Source organism: Typopeltis vanoorti, chromosome 5, assembly GCF_054136105.1.
Source record: "Typopeltis vanoorti isolate ZY-2024b chromosome 5, IOZ_Tvanoo_1.0, whole genome shotgun sequence".
Classification (NCBI taxonomy): Eukaryota; Metazoa; Arthropoda; class Arachnida; order Uropygi; family Thelyphonidae; genus Typopeltis; species Typopeltis vanoorti.
Window position 1 is genome coordinate 80,419,492 of NC_143553.1, and position 23,801 is coordinate 80,443,292.

The 23,801-nt window shown below is 35.1% G+C and overlaps 1 protein-coding gene across 1 annotated transcript in view; it reads right to left on the reverse strand.

Moving 5' to 3' along the window:
* The window catches only part of LOC150106590 (uncharacterized), a 116,477-nt gene that overhangs the window by 76,457 nt on the left and 16,219 nt on the right, over positions 1-23,801 (reverse strand). Inside the window, exon 3 of the mRNA XM_090393437.1 lies at positions 13,399-13,558. Coding sequence (XP_090249563.1) covers positions 13,399-13,558 — 160 coding nt within the window. The remainder of the gene's footprint in view (positions 1-13,398; positions 13,559-23,801) is intronic.

The following is a 23,801-nucleotide window of genomic DNA, read 5'->3' on the forward strand; positions in this document are numbered from 1 at the left end:
AAGAGATTTTCCATAGAATGGGAGAGGAGGAGTAGATTAGAACAAGAGGCCATTGCTAGAAACTGTATAAGGAGGGTGTGAGCAAAGGAGTGAGAAGCAGGTTCTTTGCATGGAGGGTGGTTGGTGAGTGGAATGCATTGCCTGAGTGTGTTGTGGATGTGGACACATCGAATCAGTTTAAGACGTGGCTGGATGAGCATTGTATGCAACAGTGAGTACCTCCCACGATAAGTCTCTGACTCCATGGAGGTCAAATGTTGATGATGATGATAGTAATAATATTAATATAGTGCACTTTATTTTTTCATGTAATTTTAATTAATAATAGTAACTCACAACACCACAAGCAGAAAGGAATATGATAATTTCAAATCAGCACGAGTTTACATACAAATAAACTTGTCACAGAATGAAGCACTTTATTTATTTATTCATATGGAGTTTCCTCCCTTTTTCTCCTCTGTCCCTATTGGGGCAAGTTGAGCCCCCTCATGGGGTGGTTAAGTATTTAGGGCTGTAGATCCGTGTGTGTTCATGGAGCCGGTTTGCCTGCTTGCGGGATGAAAAACACCAGATAAACTGGTGGAAAAAACCCTACTGCACGCGCCCAAGACCGGCTAACTTGCCTATGGCTGAGGAAGATCCTCAAATTCCTCACGTCTTTGACAGGAATCGAACTGGGATACTCCTTCCCCGGTCATATGGTTGTGAAGCGCACAGCCACTATGACCAGGGAAGGTCATAGTGGCTGTGCGCTTCACAACCACGCGGACAATGAAGCACTGAGTCAAGTAGTTGAAAACTGTAATAGACAATAGCTGAAATCGTATCACGTCCTTCATTGAGACACGATTTAAAATCACCTGGGCTTGAAAGTGGTCTTGATATAACCATCTCTCAAATGTTTGTAAATTAATACAGTCATACTTGTTGAAATTGCACTAAATAATGTATAAGATAAAAAATTTACAAATCATTCAATCATGTCTACCTTTCATTATAATAAATTTAGTTTAATCCTTTATCCAAGTGTAAGCAAACAAAGTTTGCGCCTGAAAATATCTTCAGGACTGAGGTAAGGTAGTGCAACACCACTACTTGGATAAAGGATTAAACTAAATTTATTATAGTCTAACCAAGTGAAAAATAAACTTCCAACATCTTTCTCTAAATCCAGAGTAATTCAATAAGGTGGTACACCTGTTGGCAACTCCTATAGGTAAATATGACATCTCCTATTGCTTCTGCCAAGTATCTCCACGTTTGGGTCTGCCTCCCACTGATGAGACCTCAATAAAGGTTGAAACCGGTCTGGGTAGTGGCCCTTCCCTTAATGCATAGCAGTATACATGTCCGCAAGATGTGCTTTGCATTATGGGAGATACTGAGACAAGGAGTGACGAGAGCTTGGTCCACCTTTGCTCAGAGTTGCACTACCTTACCTCAGTCGTGAAGATATTTTCAGGTGCAAACTTTGTTTGCTTATACTTGGATAAAGGATTAAACTAAATTTATTATAGTCTAACCAAGTGAAAAATAAACTTCCAACATCTACCTTTCATCTGGTAGCTGAATACAAACAGTCTATAGATGTGTAGTAGACATACTCTATATTTAATAATAGCTGACATATGTAGAGAAAAACAGAATTTATCAACTCCAATATATTTTACCCTTAACAATATTCATGAGTCATGCACCTGTACTTACTTGCTCATGTCTTATTCATAGCTGAATAAAAAAGAGCATACACTATTAGTGTTAAAAGAGAAACAATGGGAAGTGTTTGTAATTCAAATAGGTTACATATTTATTTATTTAGCGTATGACATAATAAAATAAAGATGACATCAATATATATATATATATGTAAAATACACATTTGTGTAGATATGCCTGAAGAATCTGCATCAGAAAACTCCCTCAAGTTACAAGGGTAGGCTCTAATGCTACAATCCTTCACAATGTGCCAGATGGTTTGGTTTGTGGTCCCCAGTCACATTGGGATGTAGGTGATCATCCCCACTTGTGTAAGCTATCCGTGCAGATACCTTGTCCTGTGCATATCCTATTTAAGTTTTTCCATAGGAGACGTGGAAGCTGAACTTTTCGGATTTTGGTTGGGAAGAATATACTTGTTTCAGTCTGGTGGTAATTTTTTCTTTCCTTGTTTCTAGTCATTTCGAATTAATGTTGAAATTGCTATTTACAAGTTCTTCAGCCAGTATTATATTAGCAGAAGCTGTCAAGATTTAAGGCAATTCATACTTAAACATGGGAGGTCATCATGAATTGGTAACATGGGGTTACTATTCATTTTTCTGTACTCTTTTATGAGAGCATCTTGTCAGCGGTGGTGCAATGTAGCTCAAAATTGGAAGCCAGTAGAGGGGAGTGGATTTCACATAGCCAGTTATTATCCTCATTGCTGCATTTATTTGTGTGTCAATTTTCTTGATATGAGGACTGCTTAGCCATACTGGTGAGGAAAATATTCTGCTGCAGTTAAAAATAGACCAGGCCCAACGTGGAGCATAGTAGTAGCAGCAGCAGAAGAATCCCCATATAGAATCGCACAATTTTGGTATGATATTATGGGTTCTGATCTTTAATAAGATAGTCTCCAGAAGTCTTTTAAATGATAGCGTTCTATCTAAGGTAACACCCAGATATTTAGGGAAGTCATGGTGTCGAAGTGTTGCCAATTTGGAGTTTAAATGGAAAGAGCTAACCTCGGTTTTATTGAAGTTTGGTATTAGTCTCCATTTATAATAGTATTTCCCAATAATTTTAAGGTCATTTGTGAGAATATCTTCAGTTACTTCAATGTTTTTGTGTTGGATGGCGAGGACTATATCATCAGCATAAGCAAATTTTCTAGAACTAGTTGTCAGTAAATCAGATGTATATAGGTTGAATAAGATTGATGCTAATACTGAGCCCTGCAGGAGACCGTTGTTCAGCTTCCTCTGTTTGTGTTTCCCATATCTCATGAAAGAACCTGTCCGAAAGCATGTTATAGCAGTCCCTCTTTCCATACCATATTGTACATGGCAGTAAGGTCAACAAACACAACAGAAGTTTTCAAACATCTCTGAAAGCCTTCCTTGATAGGGGTAGTACGGCTCAGTACTTGGTCCGTACAACTGTTGTGCCCTAAAGCCTGCTTGCTCAATAGAGATAACTTCAGATATTTTTGGCCCAATTCTGTTAAGGAGGAGTCTCCCGAGGAGCTAATAACAGCAACTGAGGAGTGCAACTGGGTGACCTCTCTCTTGATCTTGAGGCATGATGGGTTTTAATATGGCTATTATTTTGGTTCTCTTAAAAGCTCTTGGAAGATTTTCAATCCTTAAAATATGAGAAAAGAATCCTGTTAGTTACTCACGAGCATTTTTTCCACAATTAACCAAAAATTCAAGATGAATACCATCAAAGCCTGGTGCTTTGCTGGTTTTAACATCCTTTAAAGACAGTTATTTTGTCTGTGGTAAATTCTCTTGAAAATTGGGAACTATCAGATGCACTCTGTCATAAGGTTCTGAGTGATCTTTTAACCTAATGTGTGTGTTGATGATCTCAAGGGACTCCAGACAGAAAAGGTTATTCAACAAGCAATTTGATCTGGAGTCACTAAAAGATCTTTACAGGTGACTAGGTTGCTTCCACCTAACTTCTTTAATAGGCTCCGTGTTTTTCTACTTGATTTTTAAAGTCTAAAGCCTCTGTAATTTTTATCCATTTTTCTCTGCACTTGTTATCAAGCTTATAGACTAATTCATCAGCTATGTCACAGTCACCAGATTATAGGTTACATAACTTATTATTGTTAAAAATAAGTAATGGTAATTACACCCCAAAACTCTGAGACAGTTAAGTTTAGATGATGTCAAGTTAAACCTACTGAAGTGAAGAATGTTTGTCTAATCCCAAAAAATTTGTTTCTAATGTCAGTGACATGTTAAGGAAGGTTGGACTTTGAACATAGTGTATCCTACTGTTTACTCAGCTGTGACTATGACATGAGCAAGTAAGCACAATGTATACAGCTCATTTTTTGAATACTGTCAGCTAACGTTCTCATCTCTCTCCCCGATATCCTTGTAAATAGGATGAAATATACTGAAGTAAATATATTCTATTTTTCTGTATATCAGTCATTATTAAAAATAGAGTAGTTCATAGACAGTCACATAGAAACAAGCAAAAAAAAGTTACAAAATCAGCCGCTCTTTTTCCCAAAGGATAATCTTCCATACACGACAGATGATCATTATGTCTTTTTGTTACTAACATACCACTGAACAACACTTTGAAACATTAATGGAAAGATGACAGGCAATATAAAGCCTTTTCTATTAACTGTAAACTCTGCCTTATCATGATATGGGTCTGTACAAACTACAAACAATGATACAAACAAAAACTATAAATCAAACAAAATATACAAAACATCCTAAAATCCCTACAAAAACCAGTTTCACATTGATTTGGCTTGATTTGTATACATTTCAAGAATAAATGACATACACCATCAAATAAAACAAAATATATAAATATCCTAAAATGCCTTTAAAAATCAGTCACATCAACTTTACATAAACGTCAAAATAAATAATGTACACCATCACTTGAAGGAATTTAGACCAGACCATCTATTCTTGACAGACCTTGACATCAACACTCTCCAATCAGTCTAATTGGAGAGTGCTTCTGTGACACTGCCTTGCCAGAGAAAGCAAAACTAAGAATCTGCTTTTCATTTCCAGATTTCCTCGCACCATTCAGCAATGTTCATCTGCATATTTATCACTCTTCAAATTAAAAACCATTCTGACATCTTCACTTTCTTATCCCTGAAGCATGACTTTCTATAATCCAACTATCCAAACAGTGAAGTCATTTAAACTATTTGAATAGTTGCCAAAAAATGAAAAATGTCCACAAGTCCAACTGGCTTTCAATTTTTAAGTCTACTAATCAAGCAGGACAAAACACAAATATTTGCTATAAGCAATGACCTAATGCAAACTGTACCTGATAACCCTCCCCACCCACCCACCCAATACCCTAAATCAGCATTTCTCCAAGTATGGTTCATGGACCCCTAGGGATCCCTGAGATCCTTTTGGGAGCATTGGAGGTCAGTTATTTGAAAAGGCTATTAAAATACTCTCCTTTTCCAACTACATATCTGTGTGAGGCCAGATTTTCTTCATGTACTTCAGCAAAATCAACACTTCACAACAGATATCTTCTATTATAGCCATTAGAGATTTGCGAACTGTAAAACAATACCACTCTTTTCACTAATTTTTTTTTTTGTTTTGAAAAAATAGTCACATTTGTTGACTCCTTGAAGTTGCCTGTAATAATAATATATGTTAACATGTAATAGGTTTATTACTGTTAGTTTTAACACTTATTAATGAATTATCAATGAATTAACACTTAATAAAAAATTTAAATTTTTTCAGTTTTAATTTCTAATGCAGTAAATATCAATAGATATAACTGACATAAACAAAAGCTTTTTGGGGTTCTTGATCATTTTTAAGAGTGTAAAGAGGATCTCTGGCAGTGACTTACACCTTAATGGAATAGTGCTTGTCCTAAGTAATAGAAATGCAAAATCTCTACAGGGATATTGGCCCATAAATGACAGAATCATAATAGCCAAAATAACTGCACAACCATTCAACCTGTATATTATCCAAGCATATGTGCCAACCCAAGATCACCCAGATGAAGAGTTGGAACAATTTTATGAAGACATCCAAACTGCAATCTCCAGTGCTAAGTCAGATGATGTTATTATAATGATGGGCGACCTAAATGCAAAAGTAGGCTCAGAAAAAAAATCTCATTTTGCATGGGAAACCAAGGCTTGGAATCAGAAATGAAAGAGGTGAAAGATTAATTTAATTCTGTGAAACCGATGACTTAATAATTGCCAACACACTGTTTAAACATCCTCCCAGAAAGACTATATACCTGGAAAAGCCCTGGGGACATCTATAGAAACCAAACTGACTATATAGCAAAAGATTCCGAAATGCAATAACACAAACAAAAACATATCCTGGAGCAGACATAGGATCGGACCACAACCCAGTGATTGCAAAAATCAAAATAAAACTTAAGACAAGCCAACCATTCATAAGAGAAACTTATAATTCAGACTCACTTAACAACCAAGAAGTTAAAGACTGCTTTATAAAAGAATTCACAAAATCCCTTAACAAGTCTGACACCACAACTCACACAGAAAATAGAACACCAATTGATGAAATTAACATGAACTGGCAAACATTCAAGAATAGCATCAATGAAGCAGCCAAAAATACACTCTCACAATTAAAAAGGAAAAAAAATAAACCTTGGATGAATGAAAAAATACTGACGTTGATGGAACTAAGAAAACAGTTAAAGAACAAACCTGAATATAAAACATGAATAAAGAAATAAAAAAAGAATGCAGGAAAGCCAAAGAGGAATGGATTAAATATAAATGTATAGATATAGAAAACCTTGATAGAAAACACAGAAGCAGAGAAATGCATGAAAAGATCAGAGAAATGACAAGCAGGAGAAATACAGCAAACCATGCAAGTGTCATTAGAGACTCAAGAGACCATATTCTAATGGATAAAAAAGAAATCATGGAAAGATGGATTGAATACACAAGGAAATTATACGAACAACAAACAAATGATATTCCTGAACAGACTGATTTAGAAGGACCATCCATTTTACTCTGTGAAGGTGAAAATGCTGTCAGAAAACTAAAACCATAAAGCTGCAGGAATAGATAACATCTTGGCAGAATGGTTGAGGGCTCTCGATGAAGGAGGACTGAAATTTCTAACAAAATTATGCAATAAAATATATGAGACTGGATTTCTACCCAAAGATATTAATCACTCAATTTTCGTTCCAATTCCCCTCCAAAAAAAGCTACAGGATGTGAAGAGTTCAGGACAATCAGCCTCATCAGTCAAGTATCAAAAGTCCTCCTATACGTTATTCTTGAAAGAAATAAAAGAAAAATAAACATAGAAATAAATGATACACAAAGTGGCTTCAAGGAAAATGTAGGTACAAGAGAAGGTATTTTCAACGTCAGAACCATCATAGATTACAAAAAGGCATTCGACAATGTCCAACAAGAACAATTAATTGAAATCCTTTCAAAAATAGGCATGGATGGAAAAAACATTAGGCTATTAACTAATCTTTACTGGGAACAGCCTGCATCTTTGAGAATAAATAGAGAAACCTCAGAAGAATTCTCAGTTCAGAAAGGTGTGAGACAAGGCTGTGTCTTTTCTCCGATTCTCTTTAACCTGTATGCAGAAGAAATATTTAATAAAATTAGTAACCTCAAAGGAATCAGTAGGTGACAGAAATATTAACCTAAGATATGCAGATGACACGGTTCTTCTAGCTGAAAACAAATACGACCACAAAACTCTTATAGATAAAACCCTCGAGTATAGTGAACAGTATGGCCTCGCCTCAGTTTCAACTTTAAAAAGACAAAAAAAAAATTATAATTTCAAGAGAAAATAGCAAAAATATGCATCAATATAAAAGGAAATAAATTAGAACAGGTGCAAAAATACATATACCTCGGACACTTGATCAAAGAGAATGGTAGGACAGAAGATAAAATTAGAAAAAGGATTGAAACTGCAAGGTCAACTTTCAACAGTATGAAAAATCTACAAACATCTAGAGAATTAAATCTGAAAACAAGACTAAAAATCTCCAAATGCTACATACGGTCTACATTATTATATGGAGTAGAGACATGGACACTCTCCAATCTCAGTGTGAAAAAACTGGAGGCCTTTGAAATGTGGATGCTGCGAAGAATTATGAGAATATCATGGGAAGACAAAAAGACAAATGAAGAGGTACTAGAGATGGCAGGCATAAACAGGAGCCTGATTAAAGAAATTAAAAAGAGAAAAGTCAGATATTTTGGACATATTCTGAGACATAACTGCCTACAAAGGACACTTCTCGAAGGAACTGTCGAGGGAAAGAGAAAGAGAGGAAGACAAAGACTGGAGTGGATGAAAAATATAGAAGACTGAACCTATCTCTCATATGAGGAATGCAGCAGAGAGGCGCAGAATAAAACATGGTGGAGACACATGTTAGTCAATCTCCTGGAGGGAGAAGACACCTGACAGGACAGGAAAGAGGATCTGAGACCAAAAAGTTTGAGAACCAATATCCTAGATCTTTTCTTAACCGGTTCTTCAAGGAATACCAAAAGAGGTCTCTGTTGGTAACTACTCAGACCACAATCTCATGTAACTTTTCTTTCTCTCATGAAATACCATCCCTCTAGCCACTCACACATTCATATCCCTTTTGGCACTACAAAGGTGATAAATGAGACAATCTCCAAAACATCTACTTCTCTTTCCATGGTCAGACTACTGCTTCCACTCTTCTGATCCAAGCACCTACTCTGAGCAAGTTCCAGAAGTTACTTCACGTCAAGTCATCACTCCCCATTCTATCTAAAATTCTTGTCAATTTTCCAAAACATAATTTATAGAAAAAGAACTAAAGAAAGCTGAAGAAAAAAATTCTTCAGGTTCTTCAAGGAATACCAAAGGAGGCCTCTGTTGGTAACTACTCAGACCACAATCTCATGTAACTTTTCTTTCTCTCATGAAATACCATCCCTCTAGCCACTCACACATTCATATCCCTTTTGGCACTACAAAGGTGATAAATGAGACAATCTCCAAAACATCTACTTCTCTTTCCATGGTCAGACTACTGCTTCCACTCTTCTGATCCAAGCACCTACTCTGAGCAAGTTCCAGAAGTTACTTCACGTCAAGTCATCACTCCCCATTCTATCTAAAATTCTTGTCAATTTTCCAAAACATAATTTATAGAAAAAGAACTAAAGAAAGCTGAAGAAAAAAATTCTTCAGGTTCTTCAAGGAATACCAAAAGAGGTCTCTGTTGGTAACTACTCAGACCACAATCTCATGTAACTTTTCTTTCTCTCATGAAATACCATCCCTCTAGCCACTCACACATTCATATCCCTTTTGGCACTACAAAGGTGATAAATGAGACAATCTCCAAAACATCTACTTCTCTTTCCATGGTCAGACTACTGCTTCCACTCCTCTGATCCAAGCACCTACTCTGAGCTAGTTCCAGGAGTTACTTCACGTGAAGTCATCACTCCCCATTCTATCTAAAATTGTTGTCAATTTTCCAAAACATAATTTATAGAAAAAGAACTAAAGAAAGCTGAAGAAAAAAATTCAGCATTCCATAGACAGCTTAATATTCAACCACATTAGAACATGGAAAAAAAATCTTTTTTTTTCATGCTCTAATGCAGGCCAATGGAAAAAAAAACTCCAAATAGACACCATGCTTTTTGGTTCCTTGCAAAAGCCCTCAAGTGCAAGTTCTACTTCTGCTCATATGATGTCCAATTCTCTCATCCAAATGGCGACAGCATAAAAGCATCTAAAACATAAGCTGACCTGGAATCAATCTTTGCCTCCAGCTTGTGCACAAATGATCAAGGCAAATCACCTACCAATATACTGAAACCTATTAAAACAGAGCATTATATACTTCCTGTGATCTTTTTTCAGCAAAAACAGATCAAAAGAATATTTAATAAATATTCTTCTGAATATTTATTATTCAACTGGGAAGAAGTCATCTGGACTGGAAGACCTCTCTCATCCATTTGTGCTCCAGAGCTAACACCTATCTTATATCATCCCTTCAGTTGGCACTTATTCCAATATGTGGAGGCACAATATATATATCGAACTTATAAAAAAAAAAAAAGAGAGAGGAGATAGAAGCCTTTCAAAACTAATGACTGGTCATTCTCTCCTCAATGCTTTCTAGAATAATGGAAAAGGTTATCAAAAGCTAATTTTTCCACTACCTGGAGGCTCACCAGTATGCTAGTCTAGATTCTGAAATCTTAGATCCAAGCTGATCTCTTAGCCCACATCATCCATGTAGACATGTTCCAAAAAATAGATCTAAAGAAATGTGTTATTGCTCTTGACATTTCAAGAGCATTTGATTGTCTGGTATTGGGGTATTTAGTAAATTGCCATTCTTTGGTCTATCTTCTGCCCTCTACAATCAGGTAGCCAGCAACACAACTCCTGGCACAAACCTATCTGTGGCATACTTTTTTTAGCCAATGACTACCACCTGTGTAAAAAAAAAAGAGCATTTGATTGTCTGGTATTAGGGCAGTGTTCTCCCCAGAAATTTTTACCAACCGGGTGGAATAAAGCATTAGCCGAGCATACAAAAATTTTGAATGAGTTAAGAAAGACGCTTTTTCATAACAAATTAAAATAGTAATTTTATTAGAAATTACTTCAAACAAGGATAATATTTTATATAGCAATTATAACAAACAAGACTGGGATTTTTCTTATTTTCTCATTAATAAAAACCTTGTAATGCTCACAGCTTAAAATTCTATACATTAATTCTTCTCTTCTTCTTAGGAACCCAGTTGTCAGCAGCTTTTTCGTAATTAAAATCTGTTGGATCTGGTCCCTCCAGTAAAATCAGCATCAGATTATTTAGTGTTCTGACTGATGCAATTCCTCATACAGGTTTTTATCTTTTAATGCAGAGAAACCCCTTTCACATTCAGCTGTGCTCACAAGGTATGGCCAGTCCAACAGCAGCTAGTTTTGCTAAATTTGGAAATGACTTTTTGAGCTCAGATGTTGTTGCTAATTTCAGCAGTATTTGTCTTGGATCTAGATTTTTGTATGACTGTCCATTAATCATTTTTGATGCAATTGCCTATTCTAGTTTAATACTTTCATAGTTTAAAACTGCAGGACTTCCATTTCTAGAATAATAATCAGAAAGAATCTCAGAAGCCTCACGTTGATCACGACCTTCTGCATTGAAAAGTCTTGAAGTATCGAGACTCTCCGGTTCGATTACTCATCACTATTAATTAAAAAATGTCTTAAATTATTTTTCCATGTCAATTCACAACATTAATTAGCCGGGCGGTCAGTAAAACCAGCCAGATGGTTTGCCCATTCAAATGGTCCTGGGGAGAACATAGTAGGGTATTTAGTAAATTACCATTCTATCTTCTTCTTTCCTCTGTAATTATGCCCTTCCCCAAACATACAAGATCACAGCAAAACTGTTTCAATTCCTGTAACAGGAAACATCTAAAAAGAGCTTAAATAATCAAACTACACAAATCATTTAACCAGACAGACTAGCTAACAATCTTTATTTAAAAAAAAACACCATCCTGGATTATATGGCACCCTGTGGCTGTAACTTGGCTATGGACAGGAAGATAATAATAAACAGTACGCAAACAAACATGGAAAACCCCTGATGGATATACGTTTAATAAAATAACTAAAAAAGAAAGATTCTTAAATAAAAGACTTAGAAATATTGCAAACAATCTACACTCAGAACAAAATGGTTTCAGACATGGAAGATTGTGTACAGACAATATGTTAAAACAAATTATTGAAAAGAGAATTAAGAGACTCATCAGCCTTTATAAATTATGAGAAAGCTTTTGCTAAAATACTTCTTTTAAGTTATTAATTATATGAAGAGCCAAAGGCTTCAATTCGGCGACCTAAACTTATTTAAGTTAAGGGATATTACATCCCATATTGTTTAACAGCCAAATAAGAAACTCAAAGAGTTTCATGCTGAATATAGTAAATATATATAAAGTTCAGCGAGTCCAAGCGTAAGCAAATACCTGGATAGAATAGTGATCAGAGCTTGCTCCACCCTTACCATGAGTTGCCTCAGTATTGCACTCCCTAAAGAGTCAGTTGTAACACTATCCAGGTATTTGCTTACGTTTGGACTCGCCGAACTTTATATATATTTACTATATTCAGCATGAAACTCTTTGAGTTTCTTATTCGGCTATGAAACAATATGGGATGTAATATCCCTTAACTTAAAAAATCTTTTAAGCTATTTTATAACTCTTTATGGTTATAGGCTTTCCCCATTTGTTTCTATTTTTCTCTACTGAAGGTCATCTTCACAAGATTATCCGTCCATCTTCTCTCTGGTCATCCCAACATTTATCTTCCTTCATATGGATATCACTGGGTCTTTGTCCATCTATCACTTTTTATCTATGCAATATGTCCTCCCAACCTCCATTTCAGTTTTAAAATATCTCTTCCTTAGCCAACACTTTATTTCTTTTCTTATACTGTCATTCTTTATTTTGTCTTACAGTCTGATGTTTAACATTACTCTCCCGATTCTGCACTCAGTTTTCCTCATTCTGCCCAGTATTTATTTTTAATTATTGGCCATGTCTTTGATCTATAGGTCATAACTGAGATAATGTAATTCTTTACTGCACAGTAATATTTTGAGTTTGCCAAAAGCTAGCCAGTTTAGCTGAATACCTCTGTTCATTTCTTCATGAATGCTTCTTTTCTTAATTTTTACGTTCATCCTAGGTATATGTATTGTTGTACTTGCTGTATTTTGTTACTGTCTATTATTATTATTATTATTTGCTCTGTTATCTGGTTTCCTTCAATATTTGTCATTATTTTTTTTTTTAATAGTTTATGTATTAATATAATTCTACTTTATTTGATACTGTATTTAATTCACTCATGTTGCTTGCTATTACTACAATATCATCAGCATATCATAAATGATTTAGTTTTTTACCATCGATGTTGATTCCTTTGTCTCTCCAGTCTAGTTCATTAGTGGCATATTCTAATACTGCACTGAATAATTTGGGTGAGATAGTATCTCCCTTGGCATACTCCTTTATTTATTTGGAATGGACTGCTTTGTTCTTATATAAGAATACTAGCAATTACTTTTTCATATATTTTGTTTATTAACTATATATAATTTTGGCTTATTCCATATTTCTTTATTGCTATCAGGATTGCTTGTTTTTCAATTGAATCAAATGCTTTCGTATAGTCTATAAACCTAAACAATGGTAAGTGTTATATTCTCTGCTTTTTTCTCTTAGTTGATTCGATGTCTGCAGATCGACAGAAATAAAGTGCTGGCAAGGTCGACTTAGCCAACACTTTATTTCTTTTCTTATACTGTCATTCTTTATTTTGTCTTACAGTCTGATGTTTAGCATTACTTTCCCCATTCTTTGTGCTTAATCCCTTTCTGAATCCAGCTTGTTCATCTGGTTGAACTTCATCCAATGATCTGATGATTCCGTTTGTTATTATTTTATAAACAATTTATATACCTGTGACAGCAAGCTTATATAACTGTAATTTTCTATCTTTTTCTTGTTACCCTCTTTGAATAAGAGCATCATGATAGTATTGTTCCAGCTGTTTGGTATATCTTTACCTTTTAGGCATTTATTAAATAATCTTATTTCTCCTGTTGCTATCATGATTTCTAATGTAATTCTATCTTTTCCTGGCATTTTATTATTATTCATATCTTTCAATGCTTGTTCTATTTCAAAACGTTGTATTTCTGGAATACTTTCTTCTTCTTCTGGCTTCTATGTAATAGTATTTTCAACAGCTTGTAGTTGTTATACAATTCTGAAAAATACTGTCTAGCCTTTTCTACTATGCTTTTTTATCTTTGACATCTCTTCCATTTTCATCTGCTAGTATTATTTGTTTCCTATTGTGAATCACAGTACTTTCATACTTTTGTTCTTGTTTATTGTTACTTGTATCATTTTATCTTCTTTAATATTTTTTTCCTGACTATTTTATTTATGTAAATTCTACTGTATTTCTTTTTCCTTCTCCAATTAGTTGTCTTCTTTTCTCCAGATTTTTTTTTTTTTTTATATCTGATAAGTTTTTATTTTTAACCTTTTTATTCTTTGCAAACTTATGTGTGCACTTTCTATAATGATTAGATTAAGATTTTCCTATATATTATCTATTTGTGAATTTTGTTTTCAATCGTGTTATTTCTTTGCAATTTCTTCCCGATATAATTTTTTGTTGGCTACTAATGTGTCATTTATCTTTACATATTTTGTTTTATTCTGTTTCCTCTTATAATTTTTTTCTTCTGTTGTTATTTTTTACTAACTATTCTGTGATCACTTCCCATGCCTATTTAATTGATGAATGAAATATCTTTAAATATTCTTATATGATACGATAAAATATAATTATTTCACTTTTTATTTGTCCATTTGGACTAATCCATGTTCATTTCTGGTTTGGTCTTTTCTTGTAAAATGTGTTCATAGCATTCAATTGGTTCCTCACCATGAAAGTTCAACATCATATTTCTTCTTTCATTTCACCCTCCTATTCAATTTTTTCCTATACACTATTCAAGTTCATTTTTATTTTTTTCCCTAGTGTTGGATTAAAATCTCCCAACACTATTGTGTAAACTGTAGGATCCCACGGTACTGTATTGGACACCATGTCATAGAATTCTTCATCTTCATAGCTGCTGCTGGTGCATATATTTGTACTATTTTAATGATTTTCTGTTCTATGTTTGAACTATGATAATATATGCTATCTGATCTGATATTCCTGTATATATATAAGGAAACTATACTCTCTAAATTAAAGATGCCAAGAAATTATAGTCTTGGTTTAATCCTTTATCCAAGTGTAAGCAAACAAAGTTTAAAGTGTAAGCAAACACAAACAACGTCATCTTTAATTCATAGTATAACCAAGTGGAAAACATAGGAATGACAGAATCATGAAATTCCAACTTATACTCTCTGTTTGACATCATCTGGTCCTTTTCAGTAAAGCACATTTCCTGATTCTAGTGTTATACAATCTCGCGATTTTCTTTTCACTTAGTCCTATTATCCCATTTCATTTTGTTCATTTAATATTCCAATTCCTCTACTTTTTCGTCTGCTAATGTTCTTACACTGTAATTAGAAATTATGAAATTTATTTATGTGGGTGCTTAAGGGTCAAAGCTGTATAACTGAGAGGAGACCTCCACATAGCCTTTAAAGGAATGCGGAGAACCAACCAGGGCTTCTGACCTAATGTCCAATCCTCACCTTCTCGTGGTGCACCCTGTTGGGTATCTACTTTGATACTGAACGAACGAGGATGGGCTGGCAATTTGGGATTTAGCCGACCAAATTGTATTCTTATTGGTTAAACCAAAATAAAAAATGATGGTACAACATGACAAAATTTCATGCCGGCTGGGGCGTCGCCCGGTTAAACAAGGCCCCCGTTGTTTTCGCCAGGGAACCAGGGCGAACAGCGAAAAGTCAGCTACTGGAACAAATCTGAAAACAAACCCCAACTCAACATCACCAGAGTTAAAGATCAGTACTATCAACGTAAGAAGCCTGAATGGCAAAGAAATGGAGCTAGCTGAGGAATTAGATAAGTACCAGATCGACATAATAGGGGTGACTGAAACAAAAAAGACCAAAACTGGTGAGATCTTTCTGAGCAATAAATACAAAATGTTATATTCAGGCAATAACAATCAAGGAAAAGAAGGAGTAGCCATAGTATTCAACACAAAATACGAGGCTAATCTTCTTGAATGGCAGTCAGTCTCAAGTAGAGTAATGTGGGCAAATATGAGAATGGGGAACTGGACAATGAGACTTATTTGTGCCTATGGTCCCACAGAAGGTTCTACTAAGGTAGAAGTGGAGGAATTTTTTGAGGCTTTAGAAAAAGCAACTGACACAATGAAAAAGGAAAAGTTGGTCCTTGTTGGGGATCTAAATAGTAGAGTAGGAAATGATTGTGAGACATACAAAAATATTTTGGGAAAATTTGGAGAAAAGAGCAAAGCTAATAATAATGGCAAATATCTGTTGGATTTCTGCTCAGGACATGGACTGGTTATTACTAACACCATGTTCCAACATAAAAATGTGCACAAATTCACATGGAGAGAAGAGGCTAGGAATAAGAAAAGTCTCATTGACTATGTTATTGTTGATAGTGATGTTTTCTCCCTGGTGCAGGACACCAGAGTGTACAGAGGATTTGAAATTGGAAGTGATCACTATTTAGTCTTGAGCAGGATAAAACTGAATTTCATATTGAAAAGAATAACATGTAAGAAAGTTTTAAAGCGAATAAAAGTTGAGCAGCTCTCAGATGTAAACTGTAGACTAAAATACAGAAATATTATTGAAAAGAAAATGAAAGAGTTTGAGAACAGGAATCAAACCTTGGAGATTCAGTGGCAAACTCTGAAGGAAACATTGATTGATTCTGCCAGAGAGGCATGTGGTGAGGTTGTGTGCAAAGATAAAAAAATCAGAACTCCCTGGTGGACACAGGAAGTTAAAGAGGCAGTGAAGGGAAAGAAGAAAGCATATCAAAAGTTCCTGGCAAATAAGTCAGCTTTTACTCTTACAGAATACAGAGACAAATGTAAGAAAGCTAAACAGTGTGTAAAACTAGCTAAACAAAAGTCATGGGAGGACGTTGGCAAGAATATAGAAAATAAATATCAAGAAGGTGGCAAAATATTCTGGAGGTTGTTGAAGAAGCTTAGGAATGGAGGAAAGAGTGCTGTAAAAGGAATTAGAGATATTAAAGGTGAAATGAAAACAGGAGAAAAAGATATCCTTGAAGTATGGAGTAATTACTTTGAAAAACTGCTAAATGAAACAAGCAGTGATGACAGCACGGTGATAAAAAACACTGACCAGGCATGCAGTCAGGAATACATATCCATACTTGAAGTAGAAAAAGCCATCAAAGGCTTGAAATGTGGAAAGGCAGCAGGAGTAGATGATATTCGACCAGAAATGCTGAAGTATGGTGGTATAAGAGTCTTACAGTGGCTGCACTGCATAGTTCAGAAAGCCTGGACAGAGGGACGAATTCCCGATGATTGGAGTAGAGCTCTCATAGTACCCATATATAAAAAGGGAAATAAAACTGAATGTGAGAATTACAGAGGTATTTCCCTACTGAGTGTTCCTGGCAAGATCTATGCAAGTATACTTGAGAAACGGTTGAGAAGAATTGTGGAAGAAAAGCTTGGTGAAGAACAAGCTGGATTCAGGCCAAATAGAGGCTGTCAGGATCAGATCTTCACTTTACGACAAATAGTCGAGAAAGCATGGGAATATAACAAAGATCTGTATTTAAGTTTTGTCGATTTGGAAAAGGCATATGACAAGGTGCCAAGAGAGAAGCTATTCAATACGCTGCAGTTATATGGTGTCAATGGGGCATTATATCAAGCAATACTTAGTCTTTATTTGAGTTATGAGTCAGCAGTTAGAATTGAAGGAAGTACAGGAAGATGGTTTAATGTTAAATCTGGTGTGAGACAAGGATGTACATTATCCCCTCTGTTATTCATTATCTATATGGATCACATTATGAAGGAATGTGGTATTAAACCTGATATCAAAATTGGAGATGTTAATGTCAGCTCTTTGCTTTATGCGGATGATGTTATACTTCTAAATAAATCCGCTACAAGTCTGCAAGATTCTCTGACTAAATTGAATAGCTGTTGTAATAGATATGGTATGAAGGTCAGCAATAAAAAGACAAGGACAATGAAAATAGGCAGAATCATTGAAAATGTCAACTGTGTTGTGAATGGAGAGCCTGTGGAACAAGTAAAACATTTCAGCTACTTAGGCACAATTTTTACTGAAGATGGTAAACTAAATATAGAAATAGACAACAGAATCAGCAAAGCTGGTATCGTGGGAAGTCAATTGAATAAATTCATATGGAATAAGAAAGAAATTAGTCGGAACACTAAATTAGCTGTATACAAGACTGTGTTCAAACCAATTTTAACTTATGGATCTGAGAGCTGGGTCAGAAGTAAAACACTTGACCAAAGACTAGAGACCGCAGATATGAGAGTCCTGAGAAAGATTAGAGGCGTGAACAGATGGCATCAATGGCAATATCATATTAAAAATGAAGATATTAGGAAAGAACTTGACATTGTCAGCATCCAGGAATGTGTTAGCAGAGCTAATCTCAGATGGTATGGTCACTTAAATAGAATGGGAGAGGAAAGATTAGCAAAACAAGTGTTCTCTGCCAGGTTGGCAGGAAAACGACCCAGAGGAAGACCAAGATATAGGTGGATTGATACGGTACAAAGTGCCTTAGACGATAGAAATATAAGATCTGATAATGTTGGAGTCTTGACAAGTAACAGACTGATTTGGAGGAAAATTGTAGATAGGAAGTTAGTAATGATGTAATTTTTTCATGTAGTACTGTCATATCCTGTACACCCCTTGAGGGTACATGGCAGGAATTTGATGATGATGATGATGATGATGATGAAATTTATTTTCTTGCACTTGCTTTTATTATTTTGCTTCGGAGTAGCATGTCCAGTCCAACAGCTCCATTTTCTACCGAATTAGATTCTCCAGAGATTGTAAGGCCTGGTGATGCTGGATACGGTGGGTTCATTCTTCTGCGTAACATATTCATGGTTTTAATGGGGGGGGGGTCTTTTCTCCAATAATGACAGACCAGCTTTGGAGAGGACTGGCAGTAGCCCATCCAACCAGAGCTGTGGAACACCATCAACTTTGCAATCCAAAAGGATAGGTAACCTGTCTCTGTTCCTACCAGCCCACACTGCTGTGCCTCAGAATATGTCCAAGTGACCAAGTAGGTTCTACAGGTGGCTATCTCCATCCCAAGGTGCAGCAAACATTGTTGGGAAGCTGCTCAAGTTCCATCATGCCTAGTCGAAATCCCTCTTTGTCTGTTTCCTCAGTATCAATCTGTCCAGCTTGGGAGACCCTACTGGTAGAATACACTACCACTGGCATAGTTTAATACATCCTTCAAACACGCAAGTTCCTTCAGCACATCAATCGATAAAATAGTGAAAAATTATGGCATATAATGAAAAAACAAGGATATCCAATACATTTAGTACAAGCTATACAAAATTTATATAAAGATACAAAAATACAGTTACAGTTAGGTAATAAATTACCAGAAGAGATTGAAATTAATCAAGGTGTTGAAAGTTTATTTTTCACTTGGTTAGAATATAATAAATTTAGTTTAATCCTTATCCAAGTGTGAGCAAACAAAGTTTGCACCTGAAAGTATCTTCAGGACTGGGATAAGGTGGTACAACACCAGGGCAACTCTTTGCAAAGGTGGAGCAAGCTAACATCACTCCTATCTCAGTATCTCCCATAATGCAAAACACATCTCCTTGCGGATATGTCTAATGTTATGCATTAAGGGAAGGGCCACTACCCAGACTAGTTTCGACCTTTATTGAGGTCTCTTCAGTGGGAGCCAGGCCCAAGTGGAGATACCAGCCAGAAGCATTAGCAAGGTCATCTCTACCTATAGGAGTTGCCAAATGGTGTGCCACCTTTTTAATAAATTACTCTGGATTTAGAGAAAGATGTTGAAAGGTTATTTTTCACTTGGTTGGAATATAATAAATTTAGTTTAATCCTTTATTGTTTGCTCACACTTAGGCTTGCTCCACCTTTGCAAGGAGTTGCCCTGGTGTTGTACCACCTTATCCCAGTCCTGAAGATACTTTCAGGCACAAACTTTGTTTGCTCACACATGGATAAAGGATTAAACTAAATTTAGTAAATTAATCAAGGTGTTAGACAGGGATGAAGCTTACCTCCAACTCTATTCAACACACACACACAACACTAGAATCCACTTATTGTGATTGCAGAAATATTATCAATCGATTCCAAAACACACCATTTAAAATGAATTAAAAAATAATCCATCTATTATAATCAGTTTAGGTTATTGTTATGAAAATCCTTGAATGTTTAGCCTTTTGCATCTCAGAATTCTAAGAAATAAGGGTTAATCAGGAGAAAATTTGGCATTTGTCAAAATCTGCCTTTTTGTTAATCTTCCTTTAATCTTATTCTTCCATAAATCTTAAATCTTCCAGGCAGATGCAGGGGGGGGAAATAAATACAGTCTAATTGTGATTTTTCGAGTTTATTTTCATGCTCTCTTTCAGTAAGCGAATTTGACTTGAAATGTTCATTAAAAGCCATTGACATTATGGCAGAAACAAATAAAAAATGTAAAAATTTATCTTTTCAATAAAAGCTAAGAATTTTGGAGTGCTATGATAAATTTCCCAAAATAAGTCAGCGCAGTGCGGCTGTACATTTAAAAATTTCACAAACACTCTTGTGTAAGATCTTAAAAAACAGATCAAAAATTGAAACTTCAGCTCTTACTAATGAGAACATGGATCAGAAAAGAGCCCGATCTGGTAAGGATACTCAAGTTAAATCAGCATTAAAAATTTGGTTTAGTCATGTTCGTGAAAAGAACGTTTCGATTAATGGACCTTTGATGCGTCAAAAATCAGATCTTGCAAAAACAATAGGCAAAGAAAATTTCACTGCAACTGATGGATGGTACAAGTGCTGACTTTTTATCAACTGATGCCTGGATTAACACTGAGTGGCCAAAAATTATTGCTGTTGTGCTAATATGAAAGGTGAGAAACGAGAGCTCCTAGTGATTGTAAAAAGTAAAAATTCTCAGTGTTTTAAAGGTGTCAAAAGTTTGAATGTTGACTACTGTTCTAGTATAAATGCTTGGATGATTAATGACATTTTCAACAATTGGTTAAGTGGGATCTTAAATTAAAGCAAAAAATTGTCTTGTTAGTAGACAACTGCACTGCACTGCACATTACACACACACAAAATTTATCGTTAAAGAACAAAGTAATTTTCTTGCCTTCGAATGCTACATCGTTAATTCAACCATGTGACCCAAGGCCATCATACGAGCTTTTAAAGCTTATTATCACAGGAAAGTTCGTGCGAGAATTATAGCTGAACTTGATTATATAAAAGACCAATCTGATGCAAGTGCAATTGCAAAGAAGATTTCCCTTCTTGATGCATTGCATTTGGTAGCAGTCATGGAAGCAAGTCTCAGAGAAGACTATTGAAAACTGCTTCCAAAAAGATGGATTTTTTAAGACAAACTCTGAAACTCCTAAAGAATTTGAATATCTTACAAATGAAATTTTTTGATAAAACCTCAGACAGTATGTCAAAATAAGAATTTGAATATTGGTTGGATATTGATAACACCAATGAGGTAGTGGCTACAATGGCAATGTCGGAAATATGTCAAGCTGCTTCTGATGAGAACTTTAAACTAATAGAAGAAAATGAACCTAATACAAGTATAGAAGAACAACTTTTAGAAGCTCCTCTAACCAATGCCTAGATGCAAGAATCTCCACGAATACTTCGTTTCGGTGTGCAACATAGATTGACAAACTTCAAAGGAATTATGAGTATGAGCAATTAATTCATAAACTACTATATTCAAAGACAATACTAGATAAGTTTTAAAATAAATTTTGTTGTTGCTTATTAAAAAGTGGTTTATAACAATAAATTAAATTAAATAATGTTCATAACAATAAATTGAAATAAATGACACAATTGTTTATATCCTTTGCTTAATGTTATTAGCCGGTTATTGTTATCGAAAAGCGACTATCCCAAAGTTATCACAATAAGCACTGTATACTGTATATAAAGTGTGTAGACTTTGCTAGTTCATGAATATTTGACTAAAGTTTAAGGCAGAACACCAGAATAAGTTGATAACATTTATTTTTATTGACAACATGACATTTCATCCTAACTGCACAGGATTTCTACAAATTGTCTAGTAGACAAAATAGTAAGAATTAACAAAGGTGACAACTGTTATGCAGTTATACTGAAAAAAATTTTTTTTGCCAGAATCTCAGCAACAGCTTCACATCCTCCTGAATTTTTAATACTGAAAGAGCAACAAGAGAAACAAAGGCTAAAATTATCTACAAATGAACTTGAATCATGTCTCACCCTAGGGCCCGATGACGTACATTATGAAATGATAAAACATCTATCATCATCACAATCTATAGATGTCCTCTTAATATACAACAGAATACTTGCAGAGGAAGTTTCCAGATTCTTAGCATAATTCAGTTGTCATTACTATCCTGAAACCAGGAAAGGATTCAACACAAGCAAATAATTATTGACCCATTGCTCTGACCAGATGTCTCTGTAAGATATTACAGAAAATGGTTAATGTCAGACTTCTCTGGTATTTAGAAAGCAATGATCTTCTCTCCAATACACAATGTAGCTTCCGTAGCCATCGTTCGATTTTAGACCCATTTGGTTTGTTTAGAAACTTATATTAGAGATGCATTTCTGAAGCAACAACATCTAGTTTCAGTTTTCTTTGACATGGAAAAAGCTTATTACAGAGCCTGGAGATAATGGCATATCAAAAGACCTCCATAACCTAGGTCTCAACGGACACCTTCCTGCATTTATTAAAAACTTTCTGTCCAGGCAAACTTTCCAAGTCAGAGTGCAAAGTATGCCATCTCAGCCATATCATCAAGAACAGGATGTTCCCAAAGGCTCTGTCTTAACTGTGACAGTTTTTGCAAATCAAAGTTAACTCAATCACTGAACAGCTTTCTCCCACTGTAGATAATGCTCTATATGTTGATGACTTCGCAATTTACTGTCACTCTCATAACATGAGGGTAACAGAAAGACAACTTCAGCAGGCAATTGATAATGTTTCTCTATAGTTCTCTTAGTAATGGGTTCAGGTTTTCGACAGAAAAAAGTGCACACACTTCTGTTGAAAACGCACTCTTCATCCAGATCCTAAATTGAGAGATGAACTGTTTTCCAGTTGGAGCAGCCAAGTTCTTGGGACTCAATCTTTGACAGAAAACTTACATTCCTTGAACACATTGGTCAACTAAAAGAAAAGTGTAAGAGAGCACTGAAACTCCTTTTGCACTCTAACCTCTACTGAATGCAGTGCTGATCGATCTTCATTGCTTCATCTTTATCGTGTGCTTATATGTTCAAAGCTGGATTATGAGTCTGAAGTCTATGGTCGTACAAGGCAAAATAACCTGCGATAGTTGGATCCCATCCATCATCTGGCTATACGGATAGCTACTGGTATCTTTCGCACATTGCCCACTCCGTCTTTATGTTGAAGTAAATGAACCGACTCTATCATTTAGACGGAAGCAGTTATCTCTTAGTTATGCCCTAAAGATCCGAAGTCTATTCCAGATCATCCTATATTGACCAGTCTCTTTTCTCTGCATTGTGAAGCTCAATATTATACATGTCAGACTGCCATATGTCCTATGCATGTTAAAGAGACTATGCAAGCTGTTAGCATGAATGTAGACAACACTGCCTACACTAAACATAATAGCATCCCTCCATGGCAGGTTTGCACTCCATCCTTACAGTGACCATATTTTTTTGGGAGAAAATAAATGACAAATCAGAAATTGTTTCATAATAATAATAATAATAAAAAAGCAGGTTGCGTTTATTTGTTTCACTAAAACTAAAAAAGCTTTATAATATTTATTATAAAATACAAGCATATACATATAATATGATTGTTTAAAATGTATACTTAAAAAAAATTTCATTTTGATACTTTTCATAAGAATGTACTTTTTTTTTTAATAAATCAGGTTTGTGTCTTAAAAATTCATATAACTATACAATTCATGTCAAAGTTGCATTTGGCATAAATGCATGCTTTCAATGTTTCAATTTTTCATTGGGTTTTTTCACTGGTCCACATATTGTTCACTAATGAAAATACTTGTTCAGTGGGGGCATTAGATCCAGGGAGATAAGCAAAATTCAACGATTTTTAAAATGTTTTTAAAAGATGTGTTTATCTGTGAAATATTTAAAAATTTCAATCCATCTAAATTGGCAGTAA